Source organism: Pseudopodoces humilis, chromosome 9, assembly GCF_049639895.1.
Source record: "Pseudopodoces humilis isolate 2021_Gansu_Grassland_sample_001 chromosome 9, ASM4963989v1, whole genome shotgun sequence".
Lineage (NCBI taxonomy): Eukaryota > Metazoa > Chordata > Aves > Passeriformes > Paridae > Pseudopodoces > Pseudopodoces humilis.
The window spans coordinates 1,702,891-1,723,906 of record NC_142208.1 but is presented as its reverse complement, the minus strand read 5'-3'; the positions used below and the strand labels follow the sequence as shown (position 1 = coordinate 1,723,906).

The window sequence follows — 21,016 nt, the reverse complement described above, 5'->3', positions numbered from 1 at the left end:
ACTGTCCACCACGCTCTCTTCTGTTCCACCCAGTGCAGAGGGAGTGTTAAGACTGGTTTCTCACAGAGTTACTCTCACAGGGCAGTTATTTGAGCACAAGAAGGGTATTTTCCTTCCAAAAACAGTTCACAAACTCTCTCATCTGCAGCATATAGAACAACAGTTCTAAAACGCTCTGTAGAACCTGATAGCCCTCCAGCAGGTAATCAGAGGTGGGCACAGATGAATACAACCTTTGCTCTTTCCTACACACCTTGTGCTGGGTGCAGTTCCTCACAACACACAACCCCATGAAGGAAAAATCACTCACCTTTGGTCCAGGGGGTCCAGGCAGACCTGGAGGGCCAGGTTCTCCTTTAGCTCCCACCAAAGCATTCTCAGCAATTCCCTTCTCTCCCTGTTGGCAAAGAACAAGCCACATGTCTCAGTTCAGACTCTGGCCCTCTGTAATTTCACTTGCCAAAATACTGGCTTAGAGAGACACAGCCAAGACAAGGTCCGTCAGCTGGACTCTTGATAGCCCAGAGAGACACCAGGACAGCATGGGCCTGCCTGAGGATCCTCGTGGAACCCTGCCAGCAGCCACAGCTCATCCCTTCAGCTGCACAGGACAACACAACATGGACAGCCCTCATCCCCAGCCTCCCTTGGAACACTGTGCTCTTCTGCTGTTGAAACTGAGCTGATTAAACCACCTGATGATGGCTTCTTTTGGAATGCCTCCCTCTGGAGCTGTAGCCACCAGCCACTCAGCCCTGCACACCATGTCCTTTGCACAGGGCAGGTAGGAGGCAGTAACAGGAAAGCTTTGCTATTACACCCTCATCCCTTCCTGAAACAGCCACTGGCATTCACTGCACTGTCCCCTTTCCCAAAGAAAAAACATCCTGTGAAAGTCTGGATTGAAAGGTGTGATTTCTATCTGAAAATCTCAGAGCACAGGGGAAAAGCCAATTTCAGGGCTTAGCTTTATCTGACCTGCTCTGGTTGTCTCTGAGCACTCCTCCAACCCAGAGCACAGCACTGCAGCTCCCCAAAAGCCCATCTCCTCATCACCCATGGATCTTGGAGCAGGAGGGAGGCTGAAATACTGTGTTACATCTGAGGTCATGCTTTTAAAGGGGAACTATTGGAACACGATTCCATGGTCCTGCTCCCAGGACCACAACCTCCCCCTCACTGCATGAGGGCATGCAAGTCCTACAAAAAGGCATCTCTTGTGTCCCTCCCTCACATCCCTGTCTGAAGATGACAGCAGTGCAGAACAACTCAGCAGTGCAGAACATGCTGCCACAGTCAGCTAACAATGTGTGAGCTGTGCACAGGAGGGAGGGAGGAAAAGGGGTGACAGCAGCACCCCCCCAAAAAAAAAACAAAATCAGGAAAGAGACAAACCTTTGGGCCAGGGAGTCCAGGAAGCCCAGGGTCACCAGCTCGTCCCTTCTCACCCTGTTGGCAAAACAGACATGGTCAAAACTGACTCTGCAGGCTCTCCATCCTGGAGGAGCAGCAAAAGGGTGAGCTGCTCCTGGTTTCACACCCCCTTTCCCACCCCTAGGGATTTTATTTTGGGCACAGACAAGGCATCCTCCTTGAGCAGTACCAGCTCAAGACATTACATTACATGTTTTTGCCCATCTTTTTGACTCTCTCTGCACATCATTGCTATTTCTCTCCAAAGCAAGGTGAGTGGGAAGGGGATCCAGGGTCTCCCCTAGCATCTTCCTTGTATCTCTGGTCTGCTAAACACTTTTCCCTGTCACTTCTTCTGCACAGGCTTTCCCTGATCCCACATGCCCACAGAAGCTGTCACCCAGGGTGAATTTTAGTTGGAATGCAGGACTTTCTCCATGCCCTGCTCCTCTTCCCTAGCTCCAAATCCCAGACTCATCATGCTCTCAAAAAAAAACCCAAGCAGTGCAGCGCCTCAGCTGGCAGCCAAGCTCTGGGACACGCACTGGCCATGTAAGTAGTGAAGGCAGGAGTGGCAAAAGTGGCAAAGACAGCAGCTGATGGTGTAAGATGATGCCTGGAGAGCTGCAGGCTGAGCTGTGTGAGGCACCATGGAGCATGGAGGATGCCACAGGCAGTGAGCAATTGAGAGCATCCAGCATTCCCTTGGTGAAGTGGCTTTGCTCAGTTCACCATGACACCGGGGCTGTACTTTAAATATTGGAGTTCAATTACTGGTCTTTATGTTGAAGTTAAGTTGTCTTCAGACCATTCCATCCAGCTGCTAAACCCATGGTTGCCAGGTACAGTGTCCTGTTTGGAAATCTGCATTTTGCCAGGACACAGAGATATACTGAAGTGTCTGTTACCCTGAAGAGAGGTTTCAAATGCATCACCAGAGAAAGGTGTGTTTTTAGCTGCCATCCCCACAGCTCCAAGACTCAGCAACTTGTACAGATTATACAGAAGAACTCAAACCCTCTTTCCCCCCACAGGTGCTCAGCTCCCTCCTGGAGCCACGCTGCTGGCCTGCAGAGGCTGCTGCTGCTCATCAGAGCTCAAGGGCACACATCTGACATGCAGGGGGCTTGCATCAATGCTCCAGGGACAGACATGCACTGGTGGCTCCCTGGAAAATAATCTACCAGCAGCAATCTTTTTGTCAGGCAATTCTAGAGTGCAGTGACCCCTTCCTCCAAGGTAATTTGGCTTCTAGCCACCTGTAACCCTCCCCCAGCTTTCTTTCCCCCTCAGAGTATGCACATTGCTAAATTAATGCTTCTCTCCTTGGAAAGAGGGAAAACATTTTCAGGACCTCATACCCAAGGAAGAGGTTTGGCATTGGAGGTTTTTGTAAATATATGATTCCCAATCCTGTCCCAGGGCTCTGTGAATCCCCAATTCCATCTTGGTATCCCACTTTTCATTCAGTTTTGAATACACTTGTCCATAAGAGCTACTGAAAACATCCCGTGCTGCCAGAACTAGGGTGCAAAGCAGTGGATTTCTTGAGGAAGGAGGTCAGATTACTGAATCCCTGTTTAGGGTGTTATTTCTGGAGTCAAGAGATGCGGCACTGTCCTTAATCGTTCCCGGGACAAGACTACATCCCAGGCATCTCATGCTGCCCTGCCTGCCAGCAGCCCCCACCTCCTGCAAGCGGGAACACGCAAACACACTTCACCAAGGGGGCAGGAGCCAGCAAAGGACACATAATCCCCCGCAAGCAGCACACGGCAGGCCCCCGGCAGCTCCCGCTCGCAGGAACACGGCGCTGCCAGGACACCCAGCCCAAACACGCAATGTCCTACCCGCTGCCCCCTCTTCCCTGGCAAACCTGGGGGGCCCATCCTCCCTGGGACTCCAGAATCTCCCTTGGTGGGGAAGAAAAGAGACAGAGAACGTGTCTGTTATACGGCTGTCACATGCTGTAACATAACCCAGCGAGCCTCAAACAAGAGGAGCCAGCTGCTCCCAAAGCAAGCCGGCTGCTCCGGGATGGAGAGGGATGGGGCAGCAGCACACCGTGCCTGCCTCGGGAACTCACACTCAGATGGGAATGCTCCTCTGCAGGGACTCTTCTGGGGCACACAAATACTGGGAGGCAGAAGGGAAGGAGCAGAGGGGACCTGCTTCCTAAGCCAAGTGTGCCCTGCGTCTCTTGGGGAGTAGGGAGGGAAGGAGGAAGGCAGCTGGAAGGTAATTCCCAGTGACACCAGCATGAGCAGGAGGATGGAAATATCTGCGGTATGGTCCCTCTCTCACTTGGTAATCACTGTATCCTACTGCCATTCGGCTTATTGTGGCCATCAGGGCCTGGATTTGGGCACTGGGAAGTACACAGACATCCCTCAGCTGCTCAGGGAGGGGAAGAATACACAAACCAACCAGAAGTGCAAGCTCAGAGCAAAACCTTCTGAGAATACCTTTTCTCCTGGAGTCCCAGGCTCGCCCTGGTGAGAAAGAGACAGGAAAATAGTGAGTGACAAACCAGAGGAGAGTACAAATCCTCCTAGAGCTATCAGAGTGGGGAAAAGAACATTCATCTATGGGGGCTTTGAGCTGCTGATTAAGGGCACGAGAGTGCTTCTGTTGCATATTTTTGTGTCTGGAACTTCTTTTATCTCCACTAGCCAGCTCCCAGGCTGCTGTAAGAAACCACCAAACCTCAGGGTCACCCACGGCTTCCACAGAACAGAGTAACCACCTTGCAGTACTTGCAGATGTACAAAAGAGCAGAGCAAGACAAGATTCATGTGCTGGCACAAAGGAATTTGCCACTCCTTGCTCTGTTTTTACAGGAGGGGAGCAAGGCTGCGGGTGCAGCTGTGCTGATGGGAGTTCACCAGACTCGCTGCCGGGGAGCAGCAGGGGTGAGGCTGGAGACAGGTCTGGTACCTCTGCCGAAGGCACGGCAGTTCTGATATTCCCCATCAGTGGGAGCTGTCCGACCATTTTCTAGCGCCTTGAGCTCTCCCAGCTCCAGCCCGTGCCCAACTCGAGGCATTGCAGTGCAAAACTGACCTTCATCCCTGCGGCAGCCATCCCAGGAGCGCCCTGGAAGAGAGAGGAAAGACAGCAACACCTCGTTTGAAATTAATCCAACACACATTTGTTTTAAAACGAAACAGCATCGCTCAGGTGAAACTTAAAACGCAAAAAATCCACATCTTTTCCTTTCCACAACTCAGAAGTAATGCTGTAACAGCACACATCCTCATTCCCTGAGCAGCTGCTCACCTATGGCAGTGGCTCTGGGTTCCAGAAAGCTCTTCCAAAGGCAGGCACCGTGAGCACAACCCAGTCAAGACAAATGGATTTCCACCCCCACCCACCCCGGTTTTAGTCCTGCAAGTGAAGCAAAGGCCAACAAGCAGAACAGTGTCAAATAACTGAGGAATGCAAAGACAGACCAAGGACCAAACCCCCACTCCAAGGCTTGAGCCCAGATACCTCAGCAGGAGCGTCCTGAGAAAGGTCAGCTCATACCCCAGAGCCTCGGCCTTGCTATTCCCTCCCAGTCTGTTTTTATCACAGCAGACAAACCCTGCAGTAAAGTGTCTCCAGGAGAGCTCTGAAGCCACCTTAGGGGAAAAACCAGACTTCCAAGCACCACAATTCAGGTGTCACTCTGCAGTACAGGGCAAGCCATGGCCACGGGACCATGGAGTGCTGCCCTGCCATCCGAGGCAGCTGCTCCCACAGGGACTGCCACATTTCCCTCGACAGCGCTGATGCAAACAGCAGGTTGTCCCTGTCAAACATCTGCTCTGAAATCTCTGTATCCCCTGTGTTAGCAATAGTTAGGCCCTGGTTACATAAGGTCCAGTTAAAAAAGCAAATATGAGGGATAACTAAGGAGAGGGGAGGGAGTGAAGTGGTGTTAAAAGCTGGGAAATGTGAAGGGTTGGGATGTAGCACGTGAGGCAGTGAGGACTGGGAGCCAAGTTCAAAGTGAAAAAAGCTTGGAAAAGTTCAAACAAGGAGGAGTGGGGAGCCAGAGAGCAGCAGGATCATACCTCTCAGCTTTCTGAAACAGAAATCGGGGACAAAAGCTAAAAAACACAAGGACAGAAGATGGAGATCAGGGATTCTATGCAATAAATGGGGGGAAAAAAGCATTCCAGACTGTCTCGGGGTCAGTAGAATTCAGAAAATAGGAGCTAGAGTCATGAAAGGGATAACGTGCAGTAAGTGGCTTTGGTTAGGCCTTCACAGAGCCTTGGGATGCCTGTTCCTCATTTTTCAGCCTTCAAACAGCAGCGAACGCAGATCATGTTATTTTCTGGTATTTACCCTTGAACTGCAATCCACAGACATGCAGGGCTGCTCACACACTGACCCTGATTCAACGCTGCATTAGTCCAGGTTCCCACTTGGGCAGCCCTGCTTATCCCAGCTGGGCTAACACACATCTGCAGTGGTCACCTGGGAACCCAATTCACCAAACCCCAATTCCCTGCAAACATCAGCAACTGGCTGCTCTCACTGGCGTAAAGCATTAAGATCCTGATGTTGCAAGCCAGCACCAGACCGGGCATGCCATTTGCTCTGTAAAACACTTCTTCCCCCACCACTGCCTTCGAAAATGAGGCCCTGTATTTTGCAATTGAGAAGCATAAATAATTCAGCTGAGGACAGTCACTGGCTCACAGACACACACACACAAATGCCTGTGCATCAGGGGCAGCTGAGCGCTAAGGGTGGGACGGGGCAGACAAGCGTCACTCCTCTGGTTACAAGGTACCTTAGAGCCATGTCTTCCTGGCAGCCCTGGCATGCCTCTCTCCCCCTGGAAGCAGAGCAAGACACACAGAGAAAGACAGCAAGAGACAGGAGATGAGTCCTCCCAGGGCTCCGTGAGGAGAGCCCAGGGCACAGGTGATGAGAAAGCCTCCTGAGCGAGGTGAGGCACCATTTCCCCACCCAGTGATCATCAAGCTGACTGCCCTCGCTGGGCCATTTCCCATCAGTGGGGCCTCTCAAGCCTCACAGCAGCACTGACCCCACTGGAGTGCCACATGCCATGTCACAGCATGCTGTAGGGCACAGGGAGGCACTCGGCCTGCAGCAGCTCTGGGATGAACAAACCTATCTGGAGAGACGGAGAATCCAAGGTTTGCCTTGTGCTGCTAGCCTGAATTTTGTCTGCTGATAACTGGAAAATAAAACATCTTCAGGCAATCTGTGTACTGCCGCTGTCATTGTGCTGTGGGTGTTTAATCCTCGCTTGGAAGGGCTATTTAGCAGGGATATATGTCTATGCTTTTTTTTAAAAAGAACTTTTCGTAATTACAGCACCCTGTGAACTGTATTTTGTAAAATACCTTCTAATATCATAACATACATAACCTAGTGCAGGCACCTCCTGCCCTACACAGCCTACTTAACTACCCTATTTTCAGCAGTAAGAAAAGTAAAGCAATAATTAGGAATACTTTGTACTGGAGAAGGTGGATCTGTCTCTGTCTCCTTCCCTGTCTTTTTTAAGTGAGACCCAGCAGGGAAGACTGCTGCTTTCTGCTGGGAGACACCCACCCTGCTCGCAGAGACCATCCCCATAGGGCAGCCCAGCCTGTGACAGTAATTCCCCTTCCCAGAGACTTTCCTGGCAAAACTACCCGCCTGCAGAGCTGCCTAATTATTTCACCCTGCAAAAGCAAAGCCCCCCTCGGTGAGAGGGAGCACGGTGACCCCCCCAGGGACATCTCCGAGCCGCCTCCCTCCGCTGCGCTCCCGGTGACTCCGGCACAGCCCCCGGCACCGCCGGGATCACACTCGGGCTAATCACAGAGGGCAGCACCAAACGTGACACTGCGCCACTGAAGAAGAGAAAGAAAGGCAGAAAAACAACTCTCCAGAACATCTTTAAACTCTTAAGTGTTTGAAAGGCATTGTGGCACAGCGAGGACCCGCTGGGCCGCTCCCTTTGTGACCCCCCGGTGCCCTCGGAGCTGCACGGTGCCGTAGCCAAGGCAGCGGCAGCCGCCCACCAAAAGCGGCACTAAAACGCTGCAGCCAAGGCAGGAGCTGGGTACAAAAGGCAAAACACCCAGCAAAACATCCCAGGGGGCTTCAGGAAGGCAGCCAGGAGCATCTCCCAGCTCTCCTAAGCTTCATGTTGATTTAGGAAGCCTCTCCCGCTTGCCTCTGGAAGAGTTAGGCTACACCTCTCCTCTACCCGGTGTGAGCAGCTCCATCCCCGCTGGGTGCCAATGATGCCTCACGCTGATCAGCTCATCAGCTGCCAATTAAAGCAGACACCCTTCCTTTCTGCTGTTTGCTGTGAGAGGCAAATTATCAGGGGGTTATTGAGAAAGGTTGTGGGCACTTTACGGCTCCTTCCTCAGAGCATGAGAAAAAGCCTTATCCTAGGGATCTTTCAGGAAAAAAAAACAACAGTGAAGCCGAATGTGACAGGCTGGGGGCACTGAGTCAAACGCTCTTTCAAGTGGCCCAGGTGACCACAGTCACTGCCTAATGACTTTCATGAGACACAGATTAAGGTCCTTACATGATCAAAGTACAAATGGTGGCCACAGAAAATAAAAAAAAAAAACCAGCTGAGAGACCATTTAGGTTGTGCTGCACCTGCCACTGGGTGGGGAGAGATGATTAAATGAGCAAGGGGTTTGTGTGATACTAGGAACCCTCTTTGGGACAGAGATGCTCTTCACTGCCAGCCAAAGCAGTGATATTCCATGCAAAATTGGCCACTGCAGCTAACCTATGAATTATAGTGTTTGTCCAGGGCTCCCCAAGGCAAAGAGAAGGTACAATCTAGTCTAGGCAATCGGATTCAAAGTTGGAAGATTTAAAAGTCTTCCAGAATTCCAATCAATGCTCCTAGGTGGGAGGACAACAGAAAGAAGCAATTTCCAAAGACAACAAATGCACATGCTGTTGGATGCTCAGGAGCTGCTACTGGGTGAGGTCTGGCTGCTGATTTAAGAATGTGCCTGCACTTCCCTTTCAGCTCCTCTGAGCAAAAAGAAAGGAGGTCAAGAAAAAAGTGACCTTGACAGTAACAAACTATAGCCTGTATGTGAAAGAAGCTGCTGCTTCGTGGCTGGGGATTTTTGCCCCTTTGGAGCAAATAAGTGCGGTGGGTTTCATCTCTGCTCTTCCTAAGTAGGGTGAACAAGGGATAAATAAAGGGCTAAGTAGCAAGACTGTGTCTCCAGGGTGACCCCAAGTCAGGGGAGGTTCTCACCCTCTGGATGACCCTGAGACATGCCTGCAATACCTGGAGACTTCCCCCTTTGCCAGAACCCACGTGAAGAGCTGGCTAGTCCTTGTACAGCAGGTGAAACGTGGGACTTTAAACAAGGACAAAACACAGCTTCTCCTTTCAGCCTTTTCTCCCTCCCAGGCCACACTCTGACTTCAGTCTTCCAGTTCAGCTTAATGGGAGGAGACCTGCTGTGGAGAGAACAGCAAACTCCAAGCCCTCAAAACCTGTCAGTTCTGGGTGCAATTCCACCTTCGTTCACACCGCAGCAAACAGGAGCAATACCTTCGTGCTTGATAGAATTACACTGATGAGGAGATGGACACAGGGAACCTCTGGGCTCTACCTGCACTCTTGTATTTCTGAGGTGTTGTTTTCTTGTAGGAAGACAATCACTGCTGCTCTGTCCAGCTATGAACCCAGAGCCTGCATTCCCAAAGAACATTTCTTTAAACTCCAAGTAACGCATCCTTGGTGAGCTCCGAAGGGGCCTTTTCTCTTTTCAAACAGTTTCAAACCCAGATGGAAAAGATACAGAAAGTGTATGTGCTGCAAGATAAATGAGCTGCATGCCACACACTAAATACTTGAGATGTACGTGTCACTGTTAATGCCTTTCCAAATATTACAGGACCAGTCTTTCCTCACGGTGTCTAAGATGTATGGCATGACACAGTCAGTGCTCTGACTTCCATGAACACTTGCCAACGTTGTAATGTTTTAAGCACAGTCTGCATTGAGTAATATACTTTAAATATATGGGTCCAGTAAATTTCAGTCAAATAGATAACATCTGGGCAGAGACCATATGAGCCTGTAAAAAGTGTCCAGAAACAGACAGAAAAGCTGGTGCCAAACCTCAGCCTGAATCGCGGAGTTTGAGTGGATTTGATGCGTCAGCTAACCAGATTTTATGAGGAAACCCCAACTTAGCCCATCAAATAGGGAGATGTAACAAATCACCAGCAAGCCTCATAGTCAGAGAAATGCCTTTGGTAAGAATCGAATTCCACGGAACGGATAAAGGCTGCGTTTATTGCCCGAGCTCGGAGTGCCTGTCTGTGGTTAATCAGAGCACAGATGTGTACTCCATCAAATACCCCACAGAGCTGCCTTGGACCCAACTTCCCCTTACAATCCATCAGCCCAAGGAGCAGCATCTCCCAGGTGATCTACCGTGCATTAGAAAAAAACGTATTTGTCAAGCCTACCTTTATGCCAGCATCCCCTTTTTCACCCTGCCCAGCAAAGGAGAGAGAAAGGGGGGAAACAGAGAGGGACAGTGAACATAAGGGGAAACCAAGCAAGCAGTTCAATCGTAACAAGAGACAAAGAGAAAGCAGCAAAAAGAGGGGTGTGACAAAAGCAACCCCAGCACTCAGGTTCTTCTCACGTGGTACCAGTCAAGCACTGGCTGCAGCCCTCCCCTCGCAGGGAGTGCAAAGGCAGTTTAGTCCTCAGAGTGGATGCTGGACCTTGCCCATACCAATGCTTTTCTACATGATAAGGGTATAGAAACCAATAAAACATTTCATGGTCCAGAGTACCCTCATTTTCACAGCTCTGGTCCAAAAGCCTCTACAGGCTGGGTTGGTTTTATTCCTTAATGGGGGACTGTGTTCAGGACAGCACGGAATCACCTTGGCCAACAATTGCCCAGATCCTTCTCACAGGAGCCAGTGTTCCTGTCTACATGGTGCATTCCAGGCTCTAGAGAACTGTCTCCAACCCCTGGCCTTTAGGACAGGCTTGTGCCACATATCTGCCCCTGAGAGGTGCCCCCACTGGCTCGAGTTTAAGGGTTACCTTGGGGCCTGGGGCTCCAGGGAGGCCGCGGGCACCGGGCAGGCCTGACTCGCCCACCTCACCCTGAGGAAGAGAAGAAAGAGAGCAGCGGAAGAAGCAAACGCAGCAGCAAGAAAAGGAGCTGTGGGCTGCCAGAAAGGTTGGCAGAGGTGTGAAAGGGATGTCCCACACACACCACCCTGCCCCTGGGGGTGTGGGAGAGGAGCACCACTCTGCATCAAGAGAGATATTCAGTGTATGAAATGTGTGAAGGGAGCGGTCCCATATCCTACATCACATCTGAGTTAACAGCTTTCCCCAACATTCAGCCTTCCCTTCCCATTAGGATTTGGTCCCCTACATTCATCCATTCCTTCTAGCTTTCCCAGAGAAAGGTCACAGCCTTGGGCTCATCCTTCCAAGACCAGTGTGGGCTTTTTCCTGGGAAGTGAATTAGCCAGACAAGTTGTTTCATGTAAGAGGAGCTGGTAGGAGAGGCCCTCGCTGTGAGGTCGCTGCGAGAGCCGCCCGCCCCGTGCACACAGAACAGGATGGGCTCCTAATGGAAAATCCGACGGCTCACCGGGAGAAGGGGCAATAAATTGTGTCTGTCTGCAAGAGTGGGCTGTGGTCTGCAGGGGCTATAATTTCCACTTCCTGACATAACAAAAACTTCTCAGTTTATACAGAGCTAATTAAAAAGCTCTCAGGTCTTGCCATTTTGCTTGCAGAGCACCCATAAAGCAACCTGGAGATAACAGGGGACACAGGATTCCTTCCTGCTGGGAACATTCACCTTCCCCTTCTCCAGCTGACATCTCTTTAGCAGTATCTCTTCATTCTCTCTCTCCTGTTTGATCTTCCTTTGTGTCTTTCCCCTGTCTCTCTTTCTGTCTCTTCATTACACCCTCAGGGCTTGACAACCCTGCTGTTAATCAGCTGCTGCTGAAGGCATTCGGGCACTGCCGGTTTCTGCCTTTTAACCCAGAGCAGGATTGACTCTTTCTTGTATCCCAGAGAGCAGTAGCCAGGGATTTGGCTCTTTCAAGCCTCCCATATGGGTCTGGGTGCACAAGAAATGCATTTCAGCCTGGAAGTGGGTGTGGAGAGGCACACACATGCAGGGAGACATTTGTTCGGTAGCTGCTGCAGAGTTAAAGATAACTCTGGGCCCAGGATCTCTTTACACAGGTGACAGCAGGGAATTTGTGGGCCTGCTGCAGACCCAGCAGGAGCAGAGCTCCACAGGAGGCTCCAGCACAGTCCACAGATTTTCAGCCATGATTCCACAAAGCATCAGTGCAGTTAATTCATTTAACAACACCGGAGCTCCCCTCCCTTACCTTTCTGCCAGGGTATCCCTGAATCCCAGCGTCTCCCTGCAAAAGGCAAAAAGACAAAGTGAGGCTTGGCCTGAGAGGAACAAAGCCCTTTTCCCTGGGGTATTGCTGGGATGGGAGAGCATTCCATGGGGAAAGTTTGCCTTTTGCTCAGAGTGATTCCACTGAGCTCCTGCCCCTTCAGACCCACAGGTCAGCGTTACCTGCACTGGGCTGAGCCCTGGCAGACAGGTAACACGTGTCAGCTCTGTGCCCCAGCTCCATGGTTCCTATCTCCTCACCCTGGCTACATATATCTCAGATAAAAACAAATCAGGTTGGGTGGCTGCAGCTGAAAAACAACAACAACCACCCCCTCCCTCGCACTTTGGCAAGTGAATAAATGGGAAACCGTGGCAGAGTTAACAATAGCATTGCAAAATCCATTCCTGAAGCGCTGGGAAATGCTTTGAGAATGGCAGGAGCCAATAAAGCTGTGTGTGGCAAACAATTTTGCAAGATGGGCTGATGAGGCGTGCCTGGCTCAGTGGAGATGCAGCTCAGACGTGTGGCCTGGACAAAACCCATGAGTCAGCACAGGGGCTGGGCCCCAGAGGCAATGCTGAGCTGGGTCAGGAATCTTTCTCAGCTATTTGATGTAACCTCTTTTACCCCTCCTCCATTCATCAAAATGTACACATCTGTCCTCGTCAAGAGAGTCCATCTCTGCTCATCATCTTTCTACAGCTCTAAAGTGAGGTGAGATGTCTCACCTTTGGTCCAGGAGGCCCAGGTAAGCCCTGTGGATAAAATCAAAACAGACACTGGGGTTGGAAAGTGTAGACATTACATGGACAGCAGGGTGATGGGGGGATGGGATTCTGGCTGGTTTGATTTGAAACACCCCTTTGAGATTCGCACTGGTGAGCTCAAACATCCCCAATCTATTCTTCATGTAGATACCTTAGTCCATACAGCCAAATGAATTAATGCCCATAGTGCTCCATCCCCCAGGTTTGTCCTTGCTGAATCTGAACACTAAAAACCTGCTTTGCCTTATGCATTATGCTCCAGAATCTTTTCTGTTTCTCTGGCTTGCTTGGGGAACTTGTCCCCAGCCCACTGCAGCTCTGCAGTAAATCAGGCATTTGCAGCTTCCTCTGGCAAGCTAAACAGAGAGAATATAGTAACAAACAAACCACTTGTGTCTTTAAATGAGAAATAACCAAACAATTTACCTGATATGAACCATGAAGCATACCAGACATATGTGTGTGTGTAAATATAAATAAACAAAATATCTATGCAGGAGCTGCCTGTGAGCAGGCAGGAAAGGAAAGCTACTCTAGATATGCTCTGATGCCTATACCACCCTTGATGCTGCCTGCTTTGTCAATTCAGGTGTTTAGCCATCCTGTCCTTGGCTCCTCAGAGAGATATGAAGATCTCTCAGAGAGAAATGAGGATGCTTGTAGGATCCCTGACCCCTGGATTATGTGTGGATTTGCCTCCAGGAATGAGACTTGCTTGTCCTGCTAGCAGGCCTTGAAAACCCTTTGAGATGGAAGCTCCCTTCATTCCACAGCCAGCATGCCACGCTTGCCCCTGCAGCTCCCAGGAACGGAGCTGGTTTCTGGTGCCCACCTTTCCATCTCTGCCAGGTTTTCCAGGTTCTCCTGCTCTGCCCTGTTGCAAGAGAGAGGCACATTAGCAACATTTTCTGTCCTCTGCCCTGCCATTCAGCAATGGTAGTATTTTATAAATGCTGCTTCTGTTCCCACCCTCCTCGGCTGCTTGCTAGGACAGGGACAGGACTTCAAAGGGGTGGCAGGGAGCACCACAATTACACCCCATGTGTTACTTCCTCCCCAGGGCCATCTGCAGGGGCTGAGGAGGAGGAAATGAGCCTGGTGTCACTCACTGTGAGTCCAGATAGCAGCAGTGCCCAGTTCACATCTCTGCCTCCCCTCTCACTGCCCTCCTTCCCCAGAACTTCTTCCTCTCCACACATCCATATTCTCTGCAAGCCTCCTGTCCGTGGCTACCTCAGCTTCCCTAGAAGCAGCAGAGGCCAGAGGAAACAGCCTGTGCCCTAGGGCACGAGGAAACAGAAGGATTTGGGTTTTGGTAAGGACTTACAGGGGGTCCAATTGGCCCAGGACGTCCTGGGATTCCTTCGGGTCCAGCTGGTCCAGCAGGCCCTGGCGGACCAGGGGGCCCTGGGGGACCTTGGATCCCCGCTTGTCCTTGTTCACCCTGCAGTTTGGAAAAGAAGAGTTACCAGCAGGCAGAGCAAACCCCTACCACCACCACCCTAAGGGCCAGAGGCAGGCCAGCCTGACTGAAACAGAGGAGATAGAAGCAAGTCCCGGGTTACTGCCAGGAGAAGTTTCCAAGAGTGACGGAGAGCCCTGCCAAGGACAGCTGGGAAGCAGGAGCCAGCACCCAGTGGTTTGCAAAGACATCTGAGGTCACCTGGTCAGAGCTCCCTTCTAAAGGGCTCTAGTGATGACAGAGCAATCCAAAGAGACCTTTTTCTTCATTAAGCCAGTCGAGTAAAATTTATGTGTCAAAGACCAACATCTCTCGAGTCTCTGAGGAGGCTTTCCAAAGCACTTGACAGTCACATGTGAAGCAAAGCCTCCCATGACAACACTGGCACTTCCAGGCAGAGCCACAGTGTCTTACCTCAGCCTGTTTTTCCCCCATACTATATTTGTTGGACAACACTCCCTCTGTTTTGCCAAGGACCAAAAGTAGAAATGCCACAAACCCAAAAGAAAATAACAAGATCATCATGGCATTCCTGGAGCCCACCCAAGGCAGGCCCACGTACACCAGGCAGAGCCTGTTTTTCTGAGATTTAACAAGGCAGTGCATGCTGAGCCACCTGCCATTCTCAGCTCTTGGAAATGGAGCTGTTTGAGCCAGTTCCTCCCCAGGCCCCTCAGTAGCCATTTGGTGGCTGTGGCTCATGCCTCAGCAATGTCATCTGGCCCAAGGGACCTGGACGTGGCACCGAGCGGCACTGAGGAGACAGTGGGTTGGAAGCACCACATTTGAATACCAGACTGATTATCTATAATTGATGAATCCAGCAGGCTCCTAGGGCATTGTGGTACCCCGTGCTAGGCTGTTTGCTTAGGTTCACCTCCCTAGATAATATACCATGACTGCCTACTGCTAGTGATCCAATTTAAATCTGAAAAGATTTCCTTGGTGGATCCACAAGAAGCTAGAAACCAAACATGGCTGTTTCTCAATCAAAAGTCAGTGGCTGTGCAATTTGGTCTCCATTGCATTTATCCTCTCTACAACCTCATACACTGGAGGAAAACACATGAAATCTGTCCCCTGTGTTCCTACCAAGCGCGCTGTTTATCCTGGCTGCCTTTAGTAAAACATACAGGGATGTTTGCTTTATTTAGAATGATAAATGAAAGTAGTAAGCTGCAAATTTCATCCTTTCTGCCACGAGCTCTATTTAAAAGAAAATTTCCAACACGTGGGCCAGGCTCACGAGAAGCTCGGTCATACGTGGAGCAACAGCCCTTTTCCTGTGCCTCACCGCCCAACCCGCAGCCCACGCTGGGAAGCCTGCTGGGCCAGGCAGGAGGGGTGCCCTTGCTTATCCCCATTTTTAAAGTGCATCTTCATTCATCCTTTGGCCCTTGCAAGGGAATGCAGGTTCTTTCCTAAGCTTCCTTTCCCTCCATACTCAGTGCTATTCAACTGTCCTGTAAATGGTCTCATAGCTTTTAAATATGGAAGGTAATTTGGACCTAATGAAGATGTTGGGAGGACACTGGAATATATTTCTAGATTTCCTCTTGCCTTGACCTCTCATTCCAGCTTCAAAGACTTTCCTCCCACTGAATCTTACATCACCCCCAGCACGGATGCACCACGGGAAGGCAAAGGGGGCTTTGCCCATCTCACTTCAGCTCTCCTCCTCCAGCCACACTTCAGCTGCTCTCTGCCAGCTCAGTCCATGCTCCAAATTTAGGGCACTAAAGTGCAGCACGGTGCTGGAATAGGGTGCTGGAATGGGGTGCTGGAATGGGGTGCTGAAATGAGGTGCTGGAATGGGGTGCTGGAATGGGATGCTGGAATGGGGTGCTGGTAGGGGACAGGGAGCTGGGCAGAGCAGGAGCCCTGCCCCAGCACAGGGAGTGGCTGGAAGGAGCTCACCCAAAGTCCCGTTTGCTGTCACTTTGCTGTCTTGGGCACAGCAGACTTTGTCTAGGCAAGTGCCCATCCTTGCAGATCCCTAAACACACCAAGTGTTAGTGCCACATCATTATATTCTCATTAAAGTGTTCAGCACAAAAGGACCCCCACAGAGCTAAATGGACAGTAAGTCGATACAGTAAGTGGACACAGTAAGTGGGAGATCAGGTGTCATTTTCCTCAGTTGTCATTCTATATTTTTAGCTGTCGACTGGAACTATTTTTTAGTTCTTTTAAGCACCAGCCAGCCACCCTGACTGCACCCCAGCAATGCAATGCTTGCTCAGCCTCCTCAGGGAGGACCCCACTCTGCCCATGCCTCGGCTAAGCCCCAGCCCTTGGGCAAAGCACTCCTGCTGATGTGCTCTGAGCTAGCAGCAGGGTTTTCCTCTCTTCCAGGAGCTGGTGCTAACATCCATTTTGCAGTCTCACTTTTTTTCTTAGTATTCATAAGCTGGGCTCCTGGAATTGCCTGGTGCTGGCAGATCTGGAGGAGCAGACCAGGCCCCGTTGCATTTAGAGAATGAATGTGGCAAAGGCAAAACGGATCATGGCAAAACTCTCCGGTGAAGTTTTCCTCTGCAGACAGAGGGAATTTGCAACCCTGGCTGATGACAGGATGTAGGGCAGCTATTCAAGTTTCCCACTTCATCCTGGAGAGGAACTTCAGCTTTCAAAGCCTTCCCAAGAGGTCAGTCCTTGGCCTGGCTCTCCAGACTGTCACTTTGAAGGGCAAACAGCGCAATCCATGGGGCTCTGGTGGTGCAAATGCTGAATCGATAGAAACTGAGCTGAAACCACGGGCTCAAGTGGTAAGGTCAGGGTTTGTCCAGCGCTGGGCAAGGACCAGGCACCTCTCCTGCATCCTGAAGTTCCCTGCACCATCCAACTGTCTAGACAGGCAGCAGGGTGACAAAACCCAGCCATTTCATAGAGAGTGCCCAGCACACTTCAGCAGGGTAATTGCAGCAGTTTGTCCACACAGGCAAGCTAATCCCGACTGAGGGAATGAGGGAGCGTAAAGTGGGCTCATTAAAAGCCACATGAACTCTGACTACGGACACTCTTATTCACTATTCATATGTCCGTAATTCACTTTATGAATTCATTCCCAAAATAAACTAAACATGAATTATGGCCCTGGAAACCAAAATAAATGTGTTTACACAAAGATTTAATGCAATTTAATGAAACCATTCTAAGAGCTTATTTAAACACATTTCCCCAAGTGCCTCAGACTAGACTAGCCCTTAGAAGAAGCGTTTGCCTATTCATTCATCTCAGTTAAATTTCACAGACATTTGATGTATTTCAGCAAGAGGCTTCCAACCTCTTCTGGAGATTGAATATGCAGGAACTGACTCCTTAAGGGAGGAGGCTGCTTGTCGACAGCCCCAAGAACAGCTTCATGGCCCATTTCTATTAGTTCAAAAAACTGGCTTCACTGCATTTCTTTTTAGCAACATTATCACATCAAAGATTTCCTCTGATTTAAAGAAAGTCTCTCAGCTCTGCCTGAAACTCTTGGAAAGCCCTCTGTAGGGGAAGAAAGACAGGTAGCAAGCTGATTAATGGCAAGCATTAATGGGAAAAGCTCAGAAACAGGCAACAAGGAGAAGTCTACCTGGAAAGTGCGTCTCTTTATGACCGGAGGTGGAGCCAGGCGCACTGAATTGAGGAGAGGCAACAGCTGAAGAAGATCAAACCAGAAGGTCACAGGGCAAAGGAGGCCATTAGGGCACCGAGAGTCAGAGAGAAGCCAGGGGAGAGAACAGAGAAGAGGGGAACAGAGAGATTGCCGTGAGAATAGAGCCCGGCATGAGAGTGGCGCGGGGCGGGTACCTGCTGGCAGACCTCTGAGCTCCTCCGTGCTGCTCACAGCCACCAGGTGCCAGCCTGGCAGGCGTGGGGTGCCCACTCACCACCCCAATGCTCCCACCTCACAGAGCTCTCACAGCTTCCTCTGCTCAGAAATACAACCTGGGGATTTTTGACCCAGCTCTGCTGATCTCCTGAGGAAGTGCTCACTGCAAGAACATCCCCTCACTGGCTCTGCTAGGGTGCCCAGTGATGGGACTCCTTTTCTCTTAAGTTTCTCTTAACTTCTCATCATCAGATTTCAGGCAAATATCAGAATCACCATTTCCTCAAAGTTTTGCAAGTGCAGTTTTCTATTTCTCTTACAAGAAACGCAGCGTATCTCCAGGTGTCACCCTCCTTCCAGGTGTGGAGGGGAGTGGAGAAAGGCTAGCTGGGGTCAGCACAGAGGTCCTGGCCAGGTTCACTGCACTTGGCAGACACAATCACCATGGCCAAGGGAGAAAACCAGGCCTTGGAGCTGACACCTAAGCAGGGCATTGCCTTGGCAGCCTGTGCTTTGTTTTTCCTTGCTCAACAGTATCATCACCTTCTGACTGCTTATAGCCAGGAATGCTGCCTCAGGGCACAAAGCTGACCCGGACACACAGAAATCAAATGCACTAAAGCTCAGGAGCATTTGTTCATCCTTTTGCTGTATCCAGTTTCCACTTGCACGCATGCTGCTGTCACCCTGGCACCCACCATGCCGGCTCCAGGCCCAGGAATGCTGCTCTGGCCTGATCCACTTTCCTGTTCCTATCAGTTTTCCATTGAAGCTGCTCTTGATTTACACAGGGAGAAGTGAGAGAGCCTTTATGTGCTTGGGCACAAAAACATGCTCATGTGTGACATTTCCCCACGTGAGCTGTGCGCTCAGATCTCAGAGGTGTGCCCACAGGTGTCCCACCACAGAAAACATACACTTCCAAGCAGCACATTTTATTCCCTTTAAACATTGTTCTTCATGTGTGCAGTGAAAGCAAGGATCCAGTCCTGTTGCAAAGAGCAGTGTTAACCCAATTTTGCAGCATCATGATCAGGTGGTTGTGTTCAAATGCACTGATGCAGACAGCCACAAGCTATCACTCCAAAAGCAGCGCTGCTGGAAATTCAGCTGGGCTGATTTTATCCCCAGGCAAACCTCCCTTTTCAAAAAGACAGTGCAAGAGGTCCCTTAGCTCAGGAGAGCCAGCTAAGCTGGCTCTGCCTGCCTGCTCAAGTGCTGAAGGGTATCTGAAATATTATACAGCTTACAGGGAAGCTGAGGGAGGATGCTGGAAAGGATGACAATGGAGAGAACCAGTCCTGAAAACAGTCAAGACAAGACCCTGCAATGGATTCAGGTGCAAGTGGGAAATTTAGAGAAGAAATCTGAAGGCACTTCCACCCAGCTCCTGCCCTGCCCCCTCTGTGCTCCAGTGGGAATTTTTTTTCAGAAGAAAGCATGCAATATTGGATCTGCACCCTTGAGCCTTTGCATCAGAACTGGGTCCCTTCAGACCGCTCCCCACAAACCTTCAGCGTAAGGATCTGGTTAGAGCGCAGGGCTGCAAGTGTGGTACTTAGGTATTCCTGGGGAACAGTGAACACACATCAGACAAACGGGGTCAGTGACACAGACAGCATTTCTGAGAGCAAACACAGCATGGCTGGTCCCCCCCAGATCCCTGAGTGGCACTTTGCAGCAGCTTGAGTGGCCCTCTCACCCTGAATGGGCAGCCCCAAGGTGTGGGCTCATCCCTCACAGCAGCGCAGGCCACACAGACTCACACAGACAAAAAAATAGGAAACTACAACAAGAGCCAAGGCTCATATCCTAACCTTGTATTTCCTTCCTAAGAAAACAAATATGAAACAAAACTGAAACAACATCCCCGGGTTGTCAGGATGCTGGTTTTCATTTCCTCACCCAGAACATCTGATAAAGAACCTTGTCAAACAGAAAAGCAAGAATAAATTGCAATTCGGTCAGCAGCGTCTCCTTTTTGCAACAAGGCCCATCCTAATTTTCATTCCGGGAGAAAGAGAACTGCACCTCTGCTGGCTGGTCTGTGCCTCTGGCTCCCTGAACTTGCAGTTCAGGACAGCCTGTCCTTGAGTTGATCTGAGGACAGTCACCCTTCCCGTGAGCATGTCTCAGCCTTGAACAACTCATGGGCTTTTTATAATGTTGAGCTTGGTGCCTCGTGAGACCAAAAGTATCTCCATGAGAGGCAAGGAAAACACTGCCAGGATGTGAGGCTTTGTACCCACCCCTTTCCCACTGTCACAGCCCTGCAGCTCATCACTCACCCTACAACCCTGGCCCACCAAACCAGCGTGCCTCTGCCCCCAGGCCTGAGCCCAGGCTATTTCCTGGGATGCACCAGCTCCCTTTCCAGTGGAGTTGCTTTAGGTCCTGCCACTGCTTTTCACCTTGAGCGCTGAGGACAGTCAGAGCCAAGGGCTGTAACAGGAACTCAGGACACTGCTTGGGTGACCAGTGTTGTTGGCTTCTTTTTAACATAACAATCTAGTGATCCGGCTCACTAAATAAACACAGCTGAGCGGCTGTTACTGCACGGGGGACTGGCACTTACCCACAGCCCCCTTCTCCCCTTGCTGCCAGCCCAGCTCTCTCCCCAGGCTCCAACCCTGCTCCCTCCGGGCCCGGGACCAGAGCCCAGCTGATTATCCAGAGGCCCATCAAAAATAAACAGAAAGCTCTTAAGCTTGTCTCCCTGTACACCCAGATTACAAATTCCAGCCACTTCATATGATGTCGTTCCAATGCATTTCCAGTGGATTTTCAGCACTCTGGTTGTTTTTAGAACTGGTTAAATCCCCTCAAACCCCATGATGTTCTCTCTCCACTCTTGGCTGCAGCACATGCTGGCCAGGCCAAGACGAAGGGGCAGGTGGGGCAACATCCTGACTTTCATTAAACAGTTGCTGGCATCGACCCTCCTGCTCAGCCTCTTCCTTGCAGGCAGAAAGTCTCGGGGACCAGCATGGGGACCAGCAGGCTGGGGACCTGACAGAGCACCATGGCCAGGGGGTGCAGGGTTACCCTCAGGCAGGGAGCAATAACCCTTGCCCTCGTCTCTGTGCAGGGATGACACCAGGATGAGGGAGAAGGAAAAGGGAGGAATGTGGATAG

At 50.6% G+C, this 21,016-nt stretch overlaps 1 protein-coding gene across 1 annotated transcript in view; it reads right to left on the bottom strand.

The window, feature by feature from the left end:
• Positions 1-21,016, bottom strand: part of COL13A1 (collagen type XIII alpha 1 chain) — a 51,840-nt gene that overhangs the window by 20,359 nt on the left and 10,465 nt on the right. Inside the window, exons 10-19 of the mRNA XM_088059515.1 lie at positions 19,393-19,449; positions 13,927-14,043; positions 13,432-13,473; positions 12,561-12,587; positions 11,812-11,847; positions 4,477-4,509; positions 3,879-3,905; positions 3,264-3,326; positions 1,396-1,449; positions 311-397 (exon numbers count right to left, since the gene is read on the bottom strand). Of these exons, the coding sequence (XP_087915641.1) occupies positions 311-397; positions 1,396-1,449; positions 3,264-3,326; positions 3,879-3,905; positions 4,477-4,509; positions 11,812-11,847; positions 12,561-12,587; positions 13,432-13,473; positions 13,927-14,043; positions 19,393-19,449 (543 nt within the window). The remainder of the gene's footprint in view (positions 1-310; positions 398-1,395; positions 1,450-3,263; positions 3,327-3,878; positions 3,906-4,476; positions 4,510-11,811; positions 11,848-12,560; positions 12,588-13,431; positions 13,474-13,926; positions 14,044-19,392; positions 19,450-21,016) is intronic.